Source organism: Martes martes, assembly GCF_963455335.1.
Source record: "Martes martes genome assembly, chromosome: 9".
Lineage (NCBI taxonomy): Eukaryota > Metazoa > Chordata > Mammalia > Carnivora > Mustelidae > Martes > Martes martes.
Genome location: NC_137896.1, coordinates 64,014,282 through 64,039,147, shown reverse-complemented (window position 1 = coordinate 64,039,147; position 24,866 = coordinate 64,014,282). Strand labels below are relative to the sequence as shown.

At 38.8% G+C, this 24,866-nt stretch overlaps 1 protein-coding gene across 1 annotated transcript in view; it reads right to left on the bottom strand.

The window, feature by feature from the left end:
* Positions 1-24,866, bottom strand: part of THADA (THADA armadillo repeat containing) — a gene marked incomplete at its 5' end in the record, with an annotated part of 322,555 nt that overhangs the window by 292,390 nt on the left and 5,299 nt on the right. Inside the window, 11 exons of the mRNA XM_080813492.1 lie at positions 2,680-2,803; positions 6,939-7,061; positions 7,786-7,941; positions 11,411-11,562; positions 13,496-14,202; positions 15,756-15,976; positions 17,469-17,563; positions 20,736-20,923; positions 23,260-23,308; positions 23,567-23,599; positions 23,711-23,859. Coding sequence (XP_080669618.1) covers positions 2,680-2,803; positions 6,939-7,061; positions 7,786-7,941; positions 11,411-11,562; positions 13,496-14,202; positions 15,756-15,976; positions 17,469-17,563; positions 20,736-20,923; positions 23,260-23,308; positions 23,567-23,599; positions 23,711-23,859 — 1,997 coding nt within the window. The remainder of the gene's footprint in view (positions 1-2,679; positions 2,804-6,938; positions 7,062-7,785; positions 7,942-11,410; positions 11,563-13,495; positions 14,203-15,755; positions 15,977-17,468; positions 17,564-20,735; positions 20,924-23,259; positions 23,309-23,566; positions 23,600-23,710; positions 23,860-24,866) is intronic.

Sequence of the window (24,866 nt, the reverse complement as noted above, 5' to 3'; positions counted from 1 at the left end):
AATAAATAAACAAAATCTTTAAAAAAAAAAAAAAATTAAAAAAAAAAAAAACCTACATTCAAGTTCTTGAAGTAAAGGTAAAGAATGAATTTGTATTTTCCATCCTGTAATTCATGGTTGTGCCTCTTTAGCCCCCTTTAAAGTTCATGGCTAAAGGGGCACCTGAGTGGCTCAGTTGCTTAAGTGTCCGGACTCTTGATTTCAGCTCAGGTCATGATCTCAGGGTCATGAGATCCAGGCCTGCATCAGGCTCTGCTCTGGGCATGGAAGCTGCTTAAGATTCTCTCTCTCTCTCTCTCTCTTCCTCTCTGCTTCTACCCTTCCCACCCCCTCTCCTTCTCTAGAAAGAAAGAAAGAAAGAAAGAAAGAAAGAAAGAAAGAAAGAAAGAAAGAAAGAAGATAGTTAGTTAATGGGTAAAGTATGGCTTGCTCCATTTGCATTACCTCCCAGTTGTTTAATTAACATAATTACTGTGATATCAGTCACTGCCCAATTATATGTGACTCATTCATTAGGAAGATGACTCAGGTTGTTCACTTTTTAAAGTACACTTAAATATATTAAACACTCTCTCAATTAAAAAATTACCTGTGCAATTCAGGCTAGTGTTCTTTCTCAACACCTAGGTGTAGCCATAACTGTATTAAACATACAGAAAAATTCTGGTAAATGGATAATCAAATCACTCTCAAGGAAAACCTTATTTTCTAAATTCAGTTGCAGTACCACTGAAATTCCCTTAACTGATGGATACCACTGTATTCATTTTCTGTGCATGTTGTAACACATTACCATAAACCTGGTGGCTCAAAACCACAGACATATGTCTTTTCACGGTACGGGAAGCCATTTTGTTTAACGTCCAATTAGTCTGATAGAAGGTGCTGGTGGGGCCATGCGCAGTCTAGAGGCTCTAAGGGAAAACTCATGCCTTGCTCTGTTCCACTTCTGGAGGCTGCCAGCATTCTATGGCTTGAAGCCATATCACTCCAATCTCTACATCCACTGTCACAGTGACTCCTCCTATTCTCTGTGTCATATCTCCCTCTGTTCCTCTAACAACAGCTGTGGTGGCATTTAGGCCCATCCAGATAATCCAGAATTATCTCATTTTAAGATCCTTAATTTATCATATCTACAAAGGCCCCCTTTCTACGTAAGGTTCACATTCACAGGTTCTAAAGATTTAATGATATCCTTTGTGGGCTGCTTTTCAGCCTACCACTTATTATCCTAATCAGGTGATCAAATTTATCACCATGAGTAACAGGACAAACCAAACTCATGTACCTCCTGATACGATGCCCTGGGAAAAACACCACATTACCTGTGCAATATTCTTCCCCAAAATGCACAACCTGAATCAATCATGAGGAAACAATAAGGCAAACTCAAATGGAGACACATTCTCCCCAAAATGTTAATGTCACAAAATAAGAAACTTTCCAGATTGAAAGAGGCTAAAGAGGCATAACAACAAAATGCACTGTGTAATCTTGGATTGGTTCCCAGATCACAGCAAAAACGTCCCTTTTCTAAAAGAAGCCACTTAATGGGATAACTGGCAAATTTTGTTATGGATTATATATTAGATAACAGCATCATGTCAACATTAAGTATCCTGAATGTGATCATTGTGTCATGGTTAGAAAATAAATGAGATGGAGATAAACCAAATACAGCAAAATATTAACAACTGATGAATCGAGGGAGCGGGTACATGGCTGTTCATGAACTATTCCTGAAACTTTGTTGTGGTGGTTTGAATCTTTTCATAATAAAAACTTGAAAAAAAAAATGGTGTCCTTCAAATGAAGCAAGGCTGTATTAGCAGCAAAATCTGTCCTTCTCCCTGCCGAAAAGTTATACTTTGCTGACAAATTTAAACTAATAATAATACTACTACTACTACTGCTACTAATAATAATAAAAATAATAAGGCAACTATAGTATAAAGCTCCCTGGTCCTCTGGCCATTCTCTCCAATAGAACAGCTGAGCAGGATATTTTTCTATTTGACCACAGTCAAGGAAGACTGAGCACAAACAAGAAATCCACATCAAAACATACACACTCAAGTACAGAGATAAAAAGAAATACTGATTGTCAAAAAGGAAAAAAAACCGACTCAGAAGGAAGCTAAATGTTCATCTTCTTGAGTGCCCCACAGGAGAAATAAAGGCTATCACTAAACCAGAATGCCTGGAAATGACATCCTCATGTTGCGTTTCTGAAACCAGATTGAGACTTATGAAACTGACAGCGTATAAGGGAAACCACATTTTAACCACAAAGACTCACTGAGGAATGCTATACATAAAGAAACTATTATTTTGTTTTAATTTTTACAACTTAAAGAACAGATTGTACACTATCTTCAAATAGCAACACATGAAATTGGAGGTTGAGAGAAGCAACTCTTCTCATAATAAGCGTAATCCATGAAAACTGGAGTTTTGGGTTGGGAAATAAAGACCACTCAAAACAACTCCTCAGCCTTACATCCTTTACTGGCAAATTTAATTATGTCCAAGTAAGAATTACAGACTAAGCGTAAAAACCTCCCCTAAGAATCTAAACATAAGACAAAAAAACCTAAAACTTAAAATAAAACAAAATGTTGATAAAGTGTGTTTTGCAAGAAAAAATACTTTCCTGAAACATTATTGAAAGCTTACCTTCTGGGACAGGAAAAACTTCAGCTATCGAGCCTAAAATGGTTAAAGCTGAAAATCTAGTTGGGTAGGAAGACCCAGGAAATAGTGCTTCAAAAAGACGGTTGCAAATGGATGACATGAAATTCTAAAAGAAAAAAAAAATTACAGTAAGTATAATCTTTAACTCATAATAGGTTATTTTCAAAGTAACACCTTTAAGAGTGGGGTTCTTCTTTAATTAACAGGGAAAAGATTTTTAGTAACAATGCTAGTTATTTACTTCGCTTGACAATTCAGATTGGTACCCTTGACATAAGTTATATCATGACTTCAATGAACCCACTTTGGTAGGGTCAACAAGAAGTATAATTTCTATTGTAGTCCACACAAGAAAATCCAATACCCACCACCCATTTTTGGTGAAAGCAAGTTCTGGGCTAAAGCTATACAAATACTGGTTTTCTTCACAAGAGATGTTCAGGCATCAAAGTTATGTATATTTTTTTAAAGTTTTTAAATAACCAAAAAAAAAAATCCAATACAGACTACTTGATAAATATGGTAAGTACAATACTTGATAAATGTGGCTATAATGACACAATTCATAAATAGATCCAACTATCCCATTGTTTTCTATATCTCCCCTTTGAGACACTTGCTCTGCCATTTTGTTTACATACATGATAAAAAAATGGAAATTTTCAGTAAAATACAATTTTTTAAAAATGGGAAATAGTTCATCCAAGATAAAGTCTTCTTTCTCTGGTTAAAATAATAATTACTATTACTGTCTCTGTACAAGACAGAATAGAAAACCATAAAACTTAAAAGGAAGGGGCCCCTGGGTGGCTCAGTGGGTTAAAGCCTCTGCCTTTGGCTCAGGTCATGATTCCAGAGTCCTGGGATCAAGCCCCGCATAGCGCTCCCTGCTCAGAGGGGAGCCTGCTTCCCCCTCTCTTTCTGCCTGCCTCTCTGCCTACTATGATCTCTGTCTGTCCAAAAAAAAAAAAAAAAAATCTTAAAAAAAAAAACACCTTAAAAGGAAAAGCCGTGATTCTCAAGCATCTCACATATACCACTACGCCCTAACAATGTATATTTGTAACTGAGCAGCACATAAGCAGTTCTAGTCCCAACTGATTCCAGAAAAGATCTCAGCATTCATTTCTTTGGTCGATGATGTACAGTCTGGGGATTTATCCTATAGGCCCTTGCAAGACCTAAGTAAGAGTTTGCTAGTTTTTAAAATCTACTGGGTTTCAAGGGAACAAAGTAGTTATTGAAAATATCTTGGGGTGCCTGGGTGGCTCAGTGGGTTAAGCCTCTGCCTTCGGCTCAGGTCATGATCCTAGGGTCCCAGGATCGAGCCCTGCATCAGGCTCTCTGCTCAGCAGGGAGCCTGCTTGCCCTTCTCTCTCTGCCTGCCTCTCTGCCTACTTGTGACCTCTCTCTGTGTGTCAAATAAATAAATAAAATCTTAAAAAAAAAAAAAAGAAAGAAAGAAAATATCCTAAGCTCATTTTAATTATAAATGAGTAGTACAGTATTCATGTTAAAGGGTAACAAGTTCATCGTGTAGGAATGATCTTATCCTAACTGTAGTACCATTTATATTTTTAGGAATAGATTCTTTCCTTCAACCACACCATAACCATAGTGGAGGCATGGACCACAGTTTATATATTTAGATCCGTGGTTCTAAGCATATTGTCCTAAACATATAGAACAGGCTTGATATATGCTCTTGTCACTTTTAACGGTCCTAGTGAGGCCTCCAAATACCTTAGCCTAGCACTCAAAAATCTCTTTAGGTTATGCAGGCATCTTCCCTACTTGCCTTTAAGGTTTTTTGCCATGTTATATAGCTAAAGCTATTGAAAAGCGATATTAAAATTGTTAAAAGTGATACATTTCAAATTGCAAATACCCATACAATGCTAAATTCTGCTACACTGTCAGACACAAGAGATGAAACAATTAGGTTACTAGAGAGGGAAACCAACTGCAGCTATGAAATTGGTTTGTACTTCTAGCTTTGTCACTTGTTAGCTGTGTAACTACAAAATGAAATTCCTGAACCTCCACAGCAGCTTCCTCATAGATAAAAATAAAAATAGTTTACTTGTATTCCTAAGGAAACAAAGAAACTTTATTTATTTGTACATATACACATGTGTTAGTTAAGCTCTGTTTTGATTATTAGAGCAAACAACAAAAAACATCCTATACCCAGCCCCAACTTCATTTTCGGATTTTCGAACTCATCTCCTGTTACGTCTCTTTTGTTGCTCCAAGCATCTTACATGTCATTCATTCCCAAGAGTGTATTCACCATTCCCCAAATTCTCCCTGTACTTTCTTACCTCCAAGCTTTCAATTAAGCAGGTGCTAGGGGAAAAACTATTCAGATTTTTAGAAGCGAGAGCAGATGTGCATGGGGGTCTGGCTCTAGCACTTAGTAACTAAGGGACCTTGGGCAGGTTATTCAACTTCTCCAAGGTTCCGTTTTTCATTTTCTTTTCAATTAAGCTCTACACCCAATCTGGGGCTCGAACTCATAACCCAGAGATAAAGAGTTGCACGCTCCACTGACTGAGCCAGCCAGGAACCCTAGTTTTCACATTTGTTAAGGGAGGATAATAATGCCTATCTCACAGCTTTGTTATTAAATGAGAATGTGGGTACAAAGCATTTTGTAAATTTAAAAGTATTTAAGTTAATAATATTAGTTATTTAGGTATGAAATAATCTCCTTCCCTAGACTAGAAGACATCTTTTCCAACTAACAGCCTCCTCTTCTCCCCCCGTACTTAATTTATTGATTGGCAAAGCCTACTATACACCATGCATGACACCCACTATTATAAAGACGATGATAAGTAATTTAGGGCCAAAGTCACAATCTCCGAAAGCCACAGATGACTGTAGTTGGGAGGAAATATCAGAACCCTGAGAATGACTCAGATTAAGACACTAAAGGGCTAAGTTTCCAAAAACACATATATTTACAAGGTCAAACTATGAAACCATGCATATGTGAAAATTCAGAATGTCAATCCACAACTGTATAGGTTTTATGTTTTAAGCACTTAACTCGGTTTTCACAAATGTCACTTTACCCCTTGAAAAAAGAAGCAAAAGAGCTGTGTTTTCTTAGAACATCTAGCAATGATAAGAAAGGCTGAAAATAACCTGTCCACACAAAGCAAGTGCTCAGAATACACTCTAGTCACTTTTAATGACTCCCAGCAAGGCTTTTTAGGGCGATTTAGAATTTACAAACAGCTTTCTTATTTAATCCTCAAAACCAGCCTTTTCAGAGAGGTTACTCATCCCACTTACAGTCAAACAGACTCATCAAGTAAGCCAGCTAATCAGCGGCAGAAATGGGACTAAACACATGTCCTTCAAGTTTAGGTTGTCACTGTCCAATCTTCACTCTTGGGATTTTACAAAGATGAAGCTGACATCAGCCTTGGTACAGGAATATTCTTCTTTAGATGATTTTTTACCTTTCAAATATAAAATGGAAAGCTAAGGGCCATCCATACTAATCCTTAGAGTAGGTAGTGAGTGTATCATGGCTCCAATGTATCATTAATTTAGTATAATTGTTTCCCTATGTGCAATACAATCGATGAGCTCTGTCCTCTATCTGGGTCTTAGAAGACAGGAGGATTTCTGCTTCTGAGAGGCTAGATCTGGAGTAAGAAACCAGTAATAAACTCATTCTGTTTTGATGGACAGACACATAAGGTTGTCAAGCTGAGCCCTGGCCCAGACTAGAGCTGCTATATCTGGGGTTCCACACATCTCATTAACACAGGGCCCCAAAACCTAGTCCTACCCTTCATGCTCCCTCCCAAATGGGATGGAACACTGACCAGGAGGCACCAATATCAAGCCACTGTAAGTCATATTAGTCTAAAGGAGAAGCAGGCCCAGATACAGCAATCTTCTACCCTGGGGTCAGGTGGAGGAGTTCGGGGCCAGCAATTAGCTTTTTGTTAAAGTACCAAATTCACATGGCCCACATTAAGCTGTAAAGGATTGAGGTAACCCCATTACTGTTATTCCATAACAGGCCTCAAGTCCAGCACGGGTTCCACAACTCAGGGTACCTCAAGAGAAGTACCAAAGCACCAGAAGGAATATGTAAAACCAGCTTGAAGGAAAGAAACACCATTCACCATGAGATTTCCATGTACTTCCCTTTAATGTTTATTCATAATTATTCCATGTTTCTTAAATACCCATATGTCTAGAAATAGATCACCTACCTTATATTGCTGTAAAGAAACAGAAGGGGGCTGTGTGGTTAACTCATTCTCTGGCTCATGTTTGGATCTACTTTGCTCCAGTTTATAAAGCACCTGAGAACTTTCCTGTATCCTACAGAACAACTTTTGAGAAAAAGAAAAATGAAGCATATATAAGCCACATTAATCTTAAATATCAGTCAAAAAAAAGGCAAAGGACAAATTTTCTAAATTCTTTAGACTAAAACTTCAAGAGAGGGGAGTACTGGTTTCTAACTCTTAATTAAATTCACAGAGTTTCTCTCTGACAGAAAATTAACACATATTTTTAAAACTAAAAACAAAATATTACTACAAACCAGAATACACAGTCATTAAATCCCCCATAGTTTTATTTCCTTTAGGTTGGCAAGAAACTAAAGATATACTCACTTTTGTACTCTCCCAATTGTTCATCCCATAAATGAGGCATGTGACTAAGTAGAGTTGAATTAGTCAACAGTGACCATTTCATGAGGCCCTTAAAATGATAAAATTACAAGGGCATCTTTCCTCCTTTCACCAAAGTTTTCCTAAAATACCTTTCATCCTGAAAGATCCATCACATTCTTTTTCTTTCAAAAAAAAAGAGCTCAAGTTGACTTATTTTGCACCAAAAGGAAAGGACTTTACACCCTGGATTTGAATCTCAAACATAAACTCTATGGAATCACAGAATGGTCCACAGATGGGCCATGAAGGGATGTTCACAGGCAGTCCAATCACATGACCATTATTCCCGCACTCTCCCAAAATCCAAGCTCTTTTCAAACATGATTTGCAGAGCAGGGTTCACCACTTTCCTATACTCTCTGATGAGAAACTCTACCTTTTTAAGAAGAGAACAAATCTGCTGCCGCACTCCTGGAGACTGACTGTTAAGATTGTATGTGATAAAGAATTCAATCCACTGCATTTCTTCCATGGACACCATTTCTGTGCTTCGATTACTTTCACAAAGCAAGCCTAATGTATCTATCCGTACCTAAAACACATGAGAAGCAATAAAATGTTAATTTTTCAGTGAAATAAGCAAATTGTAGACTACCTGACATGTTTATTTACATAAGCTACCAAAGCGGGGGGGGGGGCAGTAAACCTCAGTTTACCCATGTATACTTCAGAAAGGTTCCCTCATCCCAAAGATCCTGGGGCTGTAACTCATATAAAATTATTTTATTAAGTGTGTCAATTGGTATTTGTAAGTCAACAATCTTAAAGATTCTTATTCCATGGTAATGTTCAACTTCATTTTTTTTTTCTCTACTTTACCCCAGGACCTCATCACCTCACTCTTGGGTTACCGTCAGGCACATCTAACAAGGCTTCTGGTTTCTTTTTGCTCTCTCACTGGAAATTCATCTCTGTTGCCATTAATTCTACTTCCTTGCTAAAGGCAGAATGGCTCTAGTTCCCAGTTACCAACTGAATGAAATCTGAAGTCTTCAACCTTGCATTGGAGGCCTCCAAAAAATGGACCAAACCCTCTACTCCTGCCAAACATCCTGAATCATCCTCCAGAACTTGTTTTGGGTTCTTCCATTTTGGTATTTATTATGTGGGGTTTTTAAAAATCATTTTATTTACTTTTTCTTCATCATAGTAAGTGTACTCTTTAATTCCCACCCCCTATTTCCCCCATCCCCCCAACCACCTCCCCTCTGGTAACCATCTGTTTGTTCTCTATAGTTAAGGGTCTATTTATGTCTTTTTTTTTCCTTTGTTCATTTGCTTTGTTTCCTAAATTCCACAGGAGTGAGATCACATGGTATTTGTCTTTCTCTGACTTATTTCACTTATTTCTATCCATGTTATTGCAAATGGCCAAGATTTCATTCTTTTTTGTGGCCGAGTAATATTCCATTGTATGTGTGTGCCTGTATACATATTTAACCACCTCTTCTTTATCCATTCATGTATCCATTCATTTATCCATGGACACTACAGCTGTTTTCATAGTTTAGCTATTATAAATAATATATCCCTTTGAATTAGCGTTTTCAGATTTTGGGGGGTAAAAACCCAGTAGTGTGATTACTGGACCACAGGGTAGTTCTATTTCTAATTTTTTGAGGAATCTCCATACTGTTTTCCACAGTGGCTACAGTAGTTTGCATTCCCACCAATAGTTCACAAGGGCTCCTTTTTCTCCACATCCTTGACAACACTTGTTTCTTATGGTATTGATTTTAGCCATTCTGATAGGCATGAGGTGTTACCCCACTATAGTTCTGATGTACAGTTCCCTGATGATGAGTGATGTTGAGCATCTTTTCATGCATCTGTTGCCATCTGTGTTCCTTAGAGAAATGCCTGTTCATATCTTCTGCCTATTTTTAAATTGGATTATTTATTCTTTGTGTATTAAGTTGTATCAGTTCTTCATATATTTTGGATACTAACCCTTTATTGGATATGTCATTTGCAAATATCTTCTCCCATTCAGCAGGCTACCTTTTAGTTTTCTTGATTATTTCCTTTGCTATGCAAAAGCTTTTTATTTTGATGTAGTCCCAATAGTTTATTTTTGCTTTTGTTTCCCTTGCCTCAGGAGACAGATCTAGAAAAATGCTGCTACAGCTAATGTCAAAGAGATTACTGCCTGTGCTCTCTTCAAGGATTTTTATGGTTTTAGGTCTCACATTTAGGTCCTTAATCCATTTTGGGTTTGTTTTTGTGTACAGTGAAAGAAAGTGGTCCAGTTTCATTCTTTTGCATGTGACTGTCCAGTTTTCCCAGCACCACTGTTGAAGATACTTCTTTTTCCTATTGTATATTCATCCCTCCTTTATCAAAGATTAATTAACCATATAATTGTGGGTTTATTTCTGGGTTTTCTGTTCTAGTCCATTGATCTCTGTGTCTGTTTTTATACCAGCACCATACTGTTTTAATTACTACCACTCTTTAATATAACTTGAAATGTAGAATTGTGATACCTCCTGTTTTATTTTTCTTTCTCCAGATTGCTTTGGCTAGGGGTGCCTGGGTGATTCAGTTGGTTAAGCATCTACTTCAGCTCAGGTCATGATCCCAGAGTTCTGGGATCAAGCCCGGCATCAGGCTCCCTGCTCAGTAGGGAGTCTGCCTCTCCCTCTGCAACCCCCATACCCTCGCCCCCATTCATACTTGTGTGCTCTGTCTCTTGCTCTTGCTCTCCCTCTCCCTGAAATAAATAAAATCTTAAAAAAAAAAAAAAAGACTATTTTGGCTATTCCATACAAATTTTACAAACAAATTTTAGGACTGTTTGTTCTAGTTCTACGGGAAGAGTCATTGGTATTTTGATAGGGACTGTGTTAAATGTGTAGATTGCTTTGGGTAGTATAGATATTGTAACAATATTTGTTCTTCCAACCCATGAGCAAAAATGTCTTTCCGTTTCTTTGCATTGTCTTGAATTCCTTTCATCAATGTTTTATAGCTTTCAGAATACAGGTCTTTCATCTCCTTGGTTAAATTTATTCCTAGATATTTTATTGGTTTTGGTGCAACTGTAAATAGGATTGCTTTCTTTCTTTCTTTCTTTTTTTTTAAGATTTTATTTATTTATCTGACAGACAGAGATCACAAGTAGGCAGAGAGGCAGGAGAGAGAGAGGAGGAAGCAGGCTCCCTGCTGAGCAGAGAACCTGATACAGGGCTCGATCCCAGGACCCTGAGATCATGACCTGGGGCTCGATCCCAGGACCCTGAGATCATGACCTGAGCTGAAGGCAGATGCTTTAACCCACTGAGCCACCCAGGCGCCCCAATAGGATTGCTTTCCTAATTTCACTTCCTGCTGCTTCATTATTAGTGTATAGGAATGCAATAAATTTCTGTACATTGATTTTCTACCTTGTGACTTTACTGAATTCATTTATCAGTTCTGGTGTTCTCCCATTTTGTGTGCTGGTTCAATGCTTCCTCTCCTTTAATCACATTTAACACGTTCCTAATCAACCACTACCTATCCTGTTCTGAGCCCCTCAAGTCCTTATGCATAAAGGAGCACTTATATCTGTGTTATTTTTCTAAGAGTTTCCAGTTGTTTTATGCAGGTTTTCTTGTTCCTTCAACTAAAATTTAAATAGCCTGAAAAGTCAACACTTTTCACTTTTCTTTTTAAGACTTTTTTTATTTTAGAGGGAGATAGAGTGAGAGAGAAAGCACAAGCAGGGAGTGCGGCAGGCAGAGGGAGAAGCAGGCTCCCCACTGAGTAGCACCCTCCCTCCCAACCCTGCCGCTGCCAACTAAGGGCTCAATCCCAGGACCCTGGGATCATGACCTGAGCCAAAGGCAGACTGAGCCACCCAGGTGCCCCTACACTTTTCACTTACAATTCATCCTCCTTACAGATCCCTTAAAACAGGGCTGGCTCAACATGGGGGCCTCTATATTGGACTGCTAACTGAATAAATAAATCAGAGATCTACGGCATGTATGAAATTCCTAGATATTTTGTTTACTTACTTGGCAGTGCTGATGAATTAAGCCTTGTTTTATTCTTGCACTGGACACAAGGTTCCTCCAGGCATCAGTTGCAGACTGAAGATGTCCATGAGCTCTAGCTGTTCGCAGACATGCCATCAAAGCTCCCAGAGCCCCTCTACTATTAAAAGACCCTAAGGATGGTAAAGATCATTCTTGTCTCAAAAGCACAATAACACAGACAACTACTGTGCTATGCAACAACTGCCACACCTTTCATTTTGCAATTATAATTTCAAGAAATAAAAATCATATTTTAAATTCTAATATGAATTAAAGTTCCTATGATAAAATAAACATTATTGAAAAGAACTTGATAGTTCTTGTGTCAATAACTTGAAGTAAGCATAATCTGCTTATGTAAACTTAAAGAAATCATTATTTTTTGCTATTTTTAGCTTTTCCTTTACACCTAGAAATGAACCAAAGTGATTCGGGGGGGAAAAAAATCAAGTGGACAATTATTTAAAACAATAAGAATAACTAAAATGACTTTCAGACAAAATTGGGAAAAACACTTTAGTGGCTAAATATCATTATTTTTCTAAAAACAAACACTAAGCCTCTGTACATATTTTGGAGTTACTGTTTCTCCCTAGTAAAAAAGATAAAAGGAAGATTACAAGGAGCCTGATGTTTTTGGAGGCTAGGACATCAGTCATTACTAACAGGACAGGGAACCCTGGCTCAAAGGGAACACTGATTAAAAAAAAAAAAAAATAGAGACTGCCTTACTTCAGAACAGATTCATGAATCTTGAATTTTAGATGGTTTCTCAAAAAGGCAAGAACAGTTGTTGTTTAAAACTACAAATAATAAAAAATAAACCAACTACAAATAACGGCTTTTTTTTGTGTATGGGAATCAGATTTTTCCAGCTATCTCATGGTGACTCTTTGAAGTATTGAAAGTTTTCTATTATTTTCAGTTGTAAATTTTTTTATTTTTTTGAGAGAGAGAGAGTGACTGTGCACGTGGGGGGAGGGGGAGAGGGAAACAAAGAGAGGGAATCTTTTTTTTTTTTTTTTTTTAAAGAGAGGGAATCTGAGGCAGGCTCCACGCTCAGCACAGAACCCAATGTGAGACTTGATCGCATGACCCTGAGATCATGACCTGAGCTGAAATCAAGAGTTGGATGCTAGGGTGCCTGGATGGCTTAGTCGGTTAAGCACCTGCCTTCAGCTCAAGTCATAATCCCAGTGTCCTGGGATGGAGCCCCACATCGGGCTCCCTGCTCAGCAGGGAGTCTATTTCTCCCTTTCCCTCTGCCTCTCCTCCTGCTTGTGCTCCCTCTCTCTTTCTCTCTAACACTCTCTCTCAAATAAATAAAATCTTAAAAAAAAAAAAAAAAAAAGAAGAGTTGGATGCTTAGCCAACTGAGCCACCCAGGCATCCCTTGTAAATATTCTTAAATTATGATGTAGAGTATCATATTCCTGCTTTGTTAAACAGAATACAATAATTTTAAGATTCAAACAATAAAGTCAGGATCATCATTTATATATTAATTACTTAACTATGCTTTAATGCAGTGATTCCTTCAGGGTTACCGAATTTCTGTGGAATGTTTACCATCTATCCTAAATGACTAGAGAGAGTTGTTTCTTGAGGTCACCACATCTACATTTTTTGTCTCTTCCCCAGAGATTAAAAACTGCTACTGCCTGTTTACCTATCTTGATCCTTGCCAGAAACAATTTTTAATTACTGTTTCAAACACTAGAATAAGCAACTTATATAAAATACTACAACTTTTATGAGTGTTACATAGGTCTGACAACCTAACAACTAAGTACTTGGTAAATGGATTAAAACTAGTAAAAAAGGGAACCTTATAATCATAACTGGAATCAATCCTTAGCTTGTAGAAATGACTTCAGCCAAAAAACCTCTACTCCACTCTGGACAGGAACATTAGCCTCAATCTGAAATCTCTATCATTAATACACTCTTTTACTATTTATGTAAGTGGTAATATTTAAATTTGAATATGGTCCACATCTGCCTAGATACCTACCCTTAAACATCTTAACTAGAAATTACTAAAAGAATGATTCCTTTTCTTACCAGTGTTAGCATCAGCAGAAGTTTGAAGAATCTTTACCATGTAGCTTAAGCTTTCAGGGCTGCAATTCAATAATTTTGGCAAGTAATAATCAATCACATAAGATTTTTGATCCAGATTTCCTTCACACAGTATAAAAAGGAGAGGAGAAACCCAAGTCTCGTGCCACTCATCAATCCAAGTAGTGTCAACAGCCTGGGACTTCAAATGACTCTTGTGATTTCTGAACATGGTTTCCAAGAGGTCACTTGCATAAGGTACCAAGGACTGGTCTCCCATCACCTCTAAGATTTGTGATGGAATAGTTTTAGCTAGTGCCAAAATATGTCCAATTCCTATGTAATCTACTAAACAACCAAGGCATGCGTACTTCCCTTTCACATGCCATTCCAATTGCAGAAGAGTCTCGGTCAGATCACAGATGAAACGATCGGCAGCCAAACCTGACGCTTTGGAGTCTGACTTTTCTGTAGTGAGCTGGTGCATGTGGAGAATACTTCTGAATATAATTTTGGTTTGGTGTCTCAAAGCATCCAGTGGATGTTCCCAGTGGGTATAGACATATTCCAGAAGTCTCCCAACTACACTTGAATTCCCATTCAGACTGTCCTTTAGGCTTGGGGAACTTGATTCAAGGACATGTATGGCTGAATTGGCCCAGGATGCCAAAATTCTAGACAGAAACAATTCCAGAGTTGACTCCTTGATCCTGAAGAAAAATGAGCCATGTTATTATAAACTGACTAGTAACAAATTTCATTTTATAATCATCTAGATTTTAAAAATATAAAAGACAAAGATCAGATTTCTCATCAGAAAATGATCAGAAAATTCAATAATTATTAAATTTACAATGACAAAAATTATAAATAAGGCCAAAACAGATCTCAAATTATAAATGAATCTTTTCATCTTAGAGAAATAATCCAAAAAGGGACACAATAAAACTTTTGGGAGTGGTGGAAATGTTCATTATTTTTATTTTGATAATGGTTTCACAGGTGTTTTAAAACATATTGAGAGGGGTGCCTAGGTGGCTCAGTTGGTTAAGTGACCAACTCTTGGTTTTGGCTCAGGTCATGATCTCAGGGTCACGAGATCAAGCTCTGCATTGGGCTCTGCACTGGGCGTGGAGACTGCTTACGATTCTTTCTCCCTATCCTTCTGCTCCTCCCTGCCACCGCTGCTCTAAAAAATAAATAAATAAATAATTTTTACATTCCTTTAAAATATGCACAATTTTTACTTATATATAAACTGAAAAACATGAAAAATTTATTTTAGAACACAGTACTTTTCTTCCTTTACCTACATGTCCATCACTATCAAGGCGTATCTATGATTTGACATCTTTTTTTTTTTTTTAAGATTTTATTTACTTATTCGATAGACAGATCACAAGTAGGCAGAAAGGCAGGCAGAAAGATGGGGGGAAGCAGGCTCCCTGCTGAGCAGAGAGCCCGATGCGGGGCTCGATCCCAGGACCCTGGGATCATGACCCTAGCCAAAGGCAGAGTCTTTAACCCACTGAGCCACCCAGGCGCCCCTGGTTTGACATTTTAAACACATGATCACTTTCAAGTGTTATGAAAAAAATACCCCCCCCCCCAAAAAAAAGCCCCACAAACACAATCCAATGAATTCAAAAGAGCTGGTTACAGTTCTGGCTCAGTTGCTTATTAGCAATACACTCAAGTTTGAGCATTTACTTTTCTAACTTCACTTTACCTACTCAATACATTAGATTTCCTATCTTATCTATCAGACATGTGAGGCTTATACTGAATTACCTATGTTGACGTTGTTCATAAACTAAAATGCAGCATTCGAAATGTTCAGTACAGGTTCACCTATGCCAATATCTGTAACTACCCCCCCCTTCAACTTACCTTCTCTTATTCTATTTTCATACCCATTTCATTGCCTACATGTTATCTTCCCTATTTTTTTAAGGTTTTATTTATTTATTTGACAGAAAGAGTGCATGCACAAGCAGGGGGAGCGGCAGGCGGAGGGAGAAGCAGGCTCCCCGCTGAGCAAGGAGCCCAATGTGGGACTCGATCCCAGGATCCTGGGATCATGACCTGAGCCGAAGGCAGACACTTTTCCGACTGAGCCACCGAGATGTCCCTGTTATCTTCCTTTTAATTCAGGATTACCCTGTGTACTTTTCATGAAATTACTAAATATGCTAGTTCAGTTGCCATCTTTGAAATGTCTGACAAGCAACACAGAGTAGGAGACAGTAGCCTGAAAACTCACTGTGAACTCAAGGTGAACAAGACATGCACGATATTCAAGAGGAGGGCCTCCCCACTCGCGCCCATACTCCCATTCTGCCAGTCCAACATAGTGAGAGTCCCCTGACACAGGAATAAGAGAGTTGACTGCGAGACATCAGTACAACAAAGGCTCCTGCAGCAGTTCAAAAACCAGTCGGGCATGCTGGCGCAGTCCACTGAACGGAGAAGCAAACTACTAATCTGAAAGAACATAACACAGCTAACATGTTATAAAGCCTCGAAAACTTTTCAGATATTTCAAAATGTAAATGCAAAATTCCCTTTCCCCCTGAAACATCATGAACCTAAAGACGAAAAGTCACAGGTGCTGAAATTATTATACCAAAAGGGGAAAAAAATTCAGTCTAAATACATGAACCATTTTGCTGGTTTGAATGGATCAGCAGAGCAAAACATATCACTACCGGCAGGTGGATGAGCTTAATGCTTTTAAGTGGTGATTTTAGAAATCAAATTGTTAAATTTTATCCAGTGATACCTTGTGCGATCTCACAGAAGAGTACAAATCTATTTTGCAAACAGTCAAGTAAATAGCTAAAAGAAATTTCTAGGTAATATAGTAAGAAAGAAAAAAACCTGCTAGTACTAAATATAAGAATTATAGCCCAATTATCAACTATACTTTGCATCTGACCAAATACACTGAAAAATCGATCCTAACACGCTTCCCATCTAAAGTGTTATATTTGGGGGACACCTGGATGGTATGGTCAGTTGGGAATCTGACTCCTGGTTTCGGATCAGGTCATGATCTCAAGGTCGTGGGATCCAGCCCTGCACTGGGTTCCTCACTCAGTGCTGGGCCTGCGTGGGATTCTCTCCCTCTGCTCCCCGTGCTTGTGCTTGCTCTCTTGCTCTCTCTCTCAAATAAACAAGTCTTTTATAAATGAATAAATAAATAAAAACAAAGTACAACATTTTGGTTATTCTTTTTTTTTTTTTTAGTAGGCTCCACACTCGGAGCCCAACACAGGGCTTGAACTCATGACCCCAACCAAGACCAAGACCTGAGCTGAAATCAAGAGTCTGCTTATCTGACTGAGCCACCCAGGCACCCCTGGGTTATTCTTTTTTTTTTTTTTTTAAGATTTTTTTATTTGAGAGAGAGAGAGTGAGTGAGAGCATGAGAGGGGAGAAGGTCAGAGGGAGAAGCAGCCTCCCATGGAGCTGGGAGCCCAATGCGGGACTTGATTCCAGGACTCCAGGATCATGACCTGAGCCGAAGGCAGTTGCTTAACCAACTGAGCCACCCAGGTGCCTGGCCCCCTGGGTTATTCTTAATAAAAAGGACGTATTTATCAAAAAGTAATGACTTCATGTATCTATACATTAACCTCTGCATACTTTCAACATTATAAGTATCTCTCGTAATACTGAGAGATGGAACTGAACAAACAGCACTAGAAACAAACTAGGATATGCCCAAAATAATGTTGATTATCTTTGTGAGATGGATTATCTTTGTGAGATGGATTATCTTAATAGGTGACTGCTATTGTCTTCTTCCTGCTTTTTCTGCATTTTTGGACTGTCTCTTACTATAAGAGAAAATGATCACCAGAAAGATTCTGATTATGCAGAAAGAAATTTTTAATTCACTTCTTTAAAAATATTTTTAAAACATGTGTCTAATTATCCAAAAATTTCAATTCTATAAAGGAGATGCACTCACCAAATCAGGAATCTTTTCAGGTGGATGAAACATAGCCTTAATAAAAAGAATAACAGCTAATCCAGACGTACTCTGAATTGTCTGTAAGAGGTCATCTATTTGGCAAAAAAGTACACAGCATGTATTAAATGACAATGGATGCTTTGGTCCAGTGGAAAAAGTACATGGTGCAGGGTCAGATAATCCTAGATGCAATTTCTAGCACAATTCCCAGGTCGAATAGAGCTTGAGCAAGTTATTTAACCTCCTAGGGACCCAGCTTTCTCTTCTGTAAAATGAGAAACTATAACTCCTGACAATTATTATAAGGTTTAAATGCATAATTAACATAAGGTTTTTATGTCCAGCACATAAATGCTTAATCAATGTGATTTCCTCCCTCTCTCCTCTAACTCCCACTTTCTCTTCCTCTCCCCGAAGCATATCTAGCAGCAATACCACTTGTCTCCCCTGCACTGACGCCTTGAATCCCAACCCCCACATATATTACTTTTTCTTAACGTGGTTTCAGGGCTGTGTAAAGTGCCTGCATCAGCGCTAACTGCAAACTCCGCCATCACTGGCACTATACCCAATGCAACCAATTTTGGCTTGCTATCTTCTCCCTGTTTCCTATCAGCCTCTGGTTTGTGAGAAAGTTTACCAAATATGGTAAATTATTCAACCTGGGTTAAGAATCATAAATGCCTACCATGAACTACCTCATAAATATCCATTTTGCCCTTTATTCCTGCTAACAGAACTGTGACTTTGACTGGAGCATCCATATCCTCAGCCAAAGGAAGGACACTTGCTTCTTCTATCTTCCTCACAACTCAAGGTAGACATGAGGGTTCAGGCCAGTGGGATGTAAGCAAGTACCTGGGTAGTTTTGTTTTTCCTGGTTAAAGGTAAAGATGCAACTGGCCTTCTTTCCTGCCTTATACACAGACATAATGTCTGGAGCTGCAGCAGTCAAATGGCAACCATGAGGCAACAAACGTGGCAGTGAAAGCCAACATGCTGAAGACAGCAGAGCAGAAAGGCAGAAATGTTTGGGTCCTAGATCGCATACGGCGTTCGGGATCACCTGCCTCTGAACTTCCTATGATGTGGAAGTGAGGGGAGGGACATCTGCTGAAGTCCCTGAAATTTAGTTTTCTATTACCTGCAGCCAAACACTTGACTGATAGGTGAAGCTTTAAAACCTTGGGGAGAGGCGCCTGGCTGGCTCAGTGGGTTAAGTCTCTGCCTTCGGCTCAGGTCATGATCTCAGGGTCCTGGGACTGAGCCCCACGTCAGGCTCTCTGCTCAGCAAGGAGCCTGCTTCCTCCTCTCTCTCTCTGCCTGCCTCTCTGCCTACTTGTGATCTCTCTCTGTGTCAAATAAACAAATAAATAAATCTCTAAACAAAAAAAATTAAAACCCTGGGGAAGAACGGCACTGGAGAGATCCTACCAACTGCTCAGAAAAGAGGCTGCCTTGTATTGAAATCAGGTCTTCCCTGAATTTCACCAGACTTTTTTTATTTTTTTTAAGAATAACAAAGTCCTATCCTAAAAAGTAAATGTTCTCTGAAAAGATGTCTGTAAATTGCATCTCAAAATAACTTTCCTTTCAATAACTGAGATCTTAGCCAAAATAAATAAATAAATAAACCTATCTGGACAAGACAGCTAGCACTTTCACTAGTTACCAGGATTCAAAACATACAAACAGTGAGATACTATGTTTTCTCCCATTAGCCTAGCAAAACCAGAGTCAGTTACTGCTCTTTACAAACAAAAACTCTAAACTGACCCCAATAATTTTTTAATAAGTTAATATGCATGCATGCATGACCATACAGAATGTGAGGTCAAGGGTAAAAAGGTAATTAACTTTTTGTAAATACTTTATGTGTTACGTATCATTTTTTGTTAATCTTTTTTTTTTTTTTTTTAAAGATTGTATTTATTTGTCAGAGAGAGCGCACAAGCAGGCAGAATGGCAGGCAGAGGGAGAAGCAGGCTCCCTGCTGAGCAAGGAGCCCAATGCGGGACTCGATCCCAGAATTCTGGGATCATGACCTGAGCCGAAGGCAGTGGCTTAACCAACTGAGCCACCCAGGTGTCCCTAATCTTATATTATCTTGTAACACACTGATACAGGAAAACACCCAAAACAAGTGTATAGCTTAATGAATTATTTGAAGGTAAACCCTCTTGTACCCAGTGTTCAAGGTGAGAAATCAAACTCAGGCACCCAGCACAGAAGGCTCCTCCGTGTGCCTCATCCCAGCCACACCCCCTTCTCTCACCGTAAGGATTATCATGACTTCCAAAGTAATGGCTTCCTGATTTTTAAATGGTTTTATTCATCAAATGTGCATCCCTAGACACTGTAGTTTAGGCCTGTCCATTTTTTTAAAAATCTGATATATCTTTTAAGTGCCTTTTAATCTCCAGGTGCCCTTTCTACCCTTCATTTCGTTACAATTTCTCTGTTCAAGAGCTCTGGCCTTTGATCTGCAGTTTCCCCACAATCTGGATGTGGGCTCGCCTCATCCTAATGCAGTTCAACACACTCTTCTGTCTTTTGTAATTCCTGTAAATGGGCAGGTGACCTAGAGATCAGTCTCAAGTTCAGTCACTCTGGGAAGAATATGGTAAAAGCAAGACTCTAAGGGAGACATGTTGTCTGGCTGCCTGTTCTGTAAAGTTAGCAGTTGCTGATGCTTACTGCCTGCATCCATTCTTTGGGTTACAAAATGGTGATATTCTACCATTTCATTTTATTTTGTTATTTGAAATACTTTTACGAAGAGAGACTTCCTCTCATTAACTATTTAGCTTTCCAATAACACAGTTTATATGGATAGAAGCAATATACGAGAGACATAAGGGGGCACGATAACCACCCCCAACAAGGACTACTGTCATCACTTGAGGAGAAATGTACGGGTTATGTTCACCTTTCCAGATCATCCACTCAGATTTGGAAATCTCTTCTTATCAAGAATTTCTTTAGCCATTTAAAGTCTGTGACTTTTCAACACTTAAGACTGTTAGGTTTTCTTCTTCACAATACACATACACACATTTAGAAATGTCCTTCAACATTATCCCTTGCAGAACTGGTACATTTGAAAGAAAAAGCATTAAAACCTCATAATCCAGGCCCTTTCCCCATTTTAAGGGGCTGGGGGAGGAGTTCTACATCTTAGCTAAGTATCAAACATTTGATATCATTATTAGCAAAAGCTGAATGACACAATTATAATCATCATTTTTATGGTTTTATACTTACCATCGCTTAAAAACTTGGTGAAAATACTCAGCAATCCACACATATTGTGCCATATGGGAGAAGTAGAAGCCTTCAAATGAATTCTCTGAAAGTCTTGTATTTTCTGCACTAACATCACTGAAACTCTAGTGCCTACCAACAAGTCATTCATCAGCTGCGTCTGAACTATATGATTTCCAGCAAATTTTCTATAATGAAGAAAAGACATTATTACAAAAGAAAAGTCACATAAAAATGCCCCCATTTCTATCCCTCTGCAAAAGAAACATTCCTCAATCAAAGGACCAAAATTCATTTTAGATTATACTAGACATTTATGCGTCTCTCCTCCACTCCCATAAACATTCCAATTATGGGGACATATACTGCAAACTTTCAACACTCTTACCTCAACATTTTCCCCCTTCTTTTTTTTTTTCCAAGATTTTATTTATTTATTTGTCAGAGAGAGTGAGCACAGGCAGACAGAGTGGCACGCAGAGGCAGAGGGAGAAGCAGGCTTCCTGCTGAGCAAGGAGCCTGATGTGGGACTCGATCCCAGTACCCTGGGATCATGACCTGAGCCGAAGGCAGCTGCTCAACCAACTGAGCCACCCAGGTGTCCCAACATTTTCCCCTTTCTCAGCTAATGACTAACCTTGCTTCTCTTTTTTTACAGTAAAAATAACAGATCAAGAATGAATGCCACAATCTTTTTTTTTTAATATTTTATTTTTATTTATTTATTTGAGAGAGAGAGAGAGTGAGAGAGAGCATGAGCAAGGAGAAGGTGAGAGGGAGAAGCAGACTCCCCGCGGAACTGGGAGCCCGATGTGGAACTCGATCCCAGGACTCCAGGATCATGACCTGAGCTGAAGGCAGCTGCTTAACCAACTGAGCCACCTAGGCGCCCCTACAATCTTTTTTTTAAGATATTTATTTATTTATTTATTTATTTATTTATTTATTTGTCAGAGAGAGAACATAAGCAAGGGGAGTGGCAGAGGGAGAAGCAGGCTCCCCACTGAGCAGGGAGCCCAATAAGGGACTCGATCCCAGGGCCCTGGGATCATGACCTGACTTGAAGGCAGACACTTAACCAACTGAGCCACCCAGGTGTCCCAAGAATGCCACAATTTCTAAACTTGAACACTCCCCCTCAACCTTGATACACTTTCTTCACTTGACTTCCAAGACACCAGGCTCTCCTCCATTTCCTCCTACTTCACCATTGCTCCTTCCTAGACACCTTGGCTAACTTACCCTCTTCTCCCTAACCTCGTTACAGCTCTCCACAACTCACTCTTTACTCTCCCTCTTTGGTTCAGCTACTTTGTTCCCTTGATGTGATCTCATCTAGCTCATAAACTTTAAATTATAATCTACATGCTGATGATTCCCAAATTTGTATCTCCAGCCTGAACCTCTCTTGCTAATCCCAGACTTGCATATGCAACTTCTTACCCATATCTGCACTTGGATGTCTAACAGACATGTTAAACTACCTGAACTCATCTTCAACTCCAAACCTGCTCTACCTGCTGCGTTCTCTACCCTACAAAAACTTGGTCATCATCCTTGACTTCCCTCTTTCCCATCTCTAAGAAAATCCTGTTGGTCCTACCTTCAAAATACACAGAGAATTAGACCACCTCCACTGCCACTCCTGGCCTAAGTCACTCTCATCTCTCCCTGGGATTACTACAATGGCCTCCTAACTGGTCTCCCAGCTTTTATCCTTGCCACCCCCCCTTCAGTCTATTCTCAACACAGCAGAAAATAAGAAAACTGGCTACTGGCTACAACTGGCTTACCTCTAGAGAAGGTAAAACAACATGCACAGATAAGCCAGGAACACCATATTGCAAACAAGAGAATTAGGTACCTATATGAACAATGAATGCCAAATGCAGCAACCTAATCTTTCTTCACTCCCTCAGCAACCAGAATATTAAGCCAATGGTTTAATTCAATGGTGAATCTGTTACCCATGCAAAAAGACCTAGTGATATTGATATCAGAGGTTTCCCAAAGCAATAGCCTAGCTAAATTAGCCTACAATAAAACCTGCAATCAACCCCACCCACATGCACAGATTCTTAAATATGGGCACTTGGCCAAAAATCACCAGATTTCTGATGAGAGCATCTAGCAAAGTGAAAGCATCAAACAGAAAAAAAGCAACTTAGAAGAAATGGGACTATATAAGGATAAGAAACTATTAAAAAAAACCTATAATTAATATCCTCAAAAGATAACAAGATATTTCATTCATAAAATAAGAACAGGGTGCTTTCAGAAAGGAACACTCGAGGAGGAAGGAGCTCATTCTCATATTCTCCTAAGAATTTATTTGATTGGCTAAATTAAATATCAAACTTCTGAAAGATAAATTTCAATAATCAGGACTAATATTAACAGAGAGGGATGGAATGAAGCACATTCTGGAAATTTTTTTTTTAAATTTCCCTTGTACAAAGACAATACACAACTACAAGTGTACATACAACATAGATGCACAAGCATGCAAACACATAATACTTGCCTATTTTCTTCTGAGATTTCAATTAAACTCTTCTGCAGAAAATGGAGAACTGAAACAAAAAGAATACAGAATGATAAAGCAAAACTTAAAACTGTAAAGTGTAATGTCACTATAAGAAAATACTTTAAGTTAGTGTTACCTATAATGATATCATGGTATAGAGGTAGCAACTTAAAAGAAAGGGGCATGATGTACTTTAGTAATTTGCAAGACTCTGCCCATTGCCAAGAAAGTGAAAAGAATCAGTTCCAAAATGACTCATACAAGCAGTTACCCCCTCAAAATAAAATAAAATAACAGGACCTACCATTTTTAAGAAGATTATTAACTCCTGCTCTACCTGTGGGGATAAAAAAATTAACACTGGTAAGAAGCTCCAAGGCCAAAATCTAATGTCATTTAAAAACAATGATGTAATGATAGAAAAAATACTACACAAGAGCTGGCTTACCCAAGTCAAAGTTCTCCATACAGGAAGAAACATTATCAATTACTTTCCTGTAAGAGTATAGATCAGTAGTATTCAATTCTTCCTGAAGACGAGAAGTAAAACTTTGTACAGCCTCAGTTAGGAAAAATTCAGGTAGGCCATTTAGTGAGCTAGAAAAAGAACCAAGTATTAAATATTTCATAACCATGTAGCCAGTGGGTATACAGAGTGGGGAGGGAATCATACAAATGAAGGAATACTGAACTACACCTTCAAAATACAGCCAGAAAATTTTAACTTCATGCCACAATCACTGGAACGCCATGCTTTCATCTTGCTTCCCTCCTCAATAGAGTAGCCAGAGTGATAATAGAAAAACACCGTGTTAGTCTTCTGCCTAAAATCGTCCAACAATGCCCCGCTCAAATTAGTTGCCATAGTGCTAACAATAACTTACAAGACTCTACACACTCTAATGCCACCATTATCTCTCCAGCCTCATGTTAATCCATGTTCACTTAGCTCTAGCTACGTAGCCTTCCTTGTTGCGACGATATACCAAAGCCTTTGCTCTCACTATTTCCTCCACCTGACATGCTTCCCTCAAATAGACCCAATAATCATTCCCCCACCCCTTTCAGGTCAATCTCAAATATCACCTTAACAATGACATTTTAGCAAAAACATCTGAAGTGACCTTCATATTTTAAATTGTAACCTTCACCCCAGCATTAGTACTTCCCCCTCGCTGCTTTATTTTTCTCCATAGCATTCATTTCATCTAATCCTATATATTTTGATTATTTATTTTCAATCTTGTTCTTAGAACATAACTTCCAGGGGTGCCTGGGTGGCTCAGTTGGTCAAGCTTCCAACTCTTGATTTTGGCTCAGGTCATGATCTTAGGGTCAAGAGATCATGCCCAGCACCAGGCTCCTGGCTCAGCAGGAAGTCTGCTTGAGATTCTCTCTCCTTTTCCCTCTGCCCTTTCTTCCCCATATAGTCACTCTCTCTCTCTAAAATAAATAAATCTTGGGGTGCCTGGGTGGCACAGTGGGTTAAGCCTCTGCATTCAGCTCAGGTCATGATCTCAGGGTCCTGGGATCGAGCCCCGAGTCGGGCTTTCTGCTCAACAGGGAGTCTGCTTCCCCCTCGCTCTCTGCCTGCCTCTCTGTCT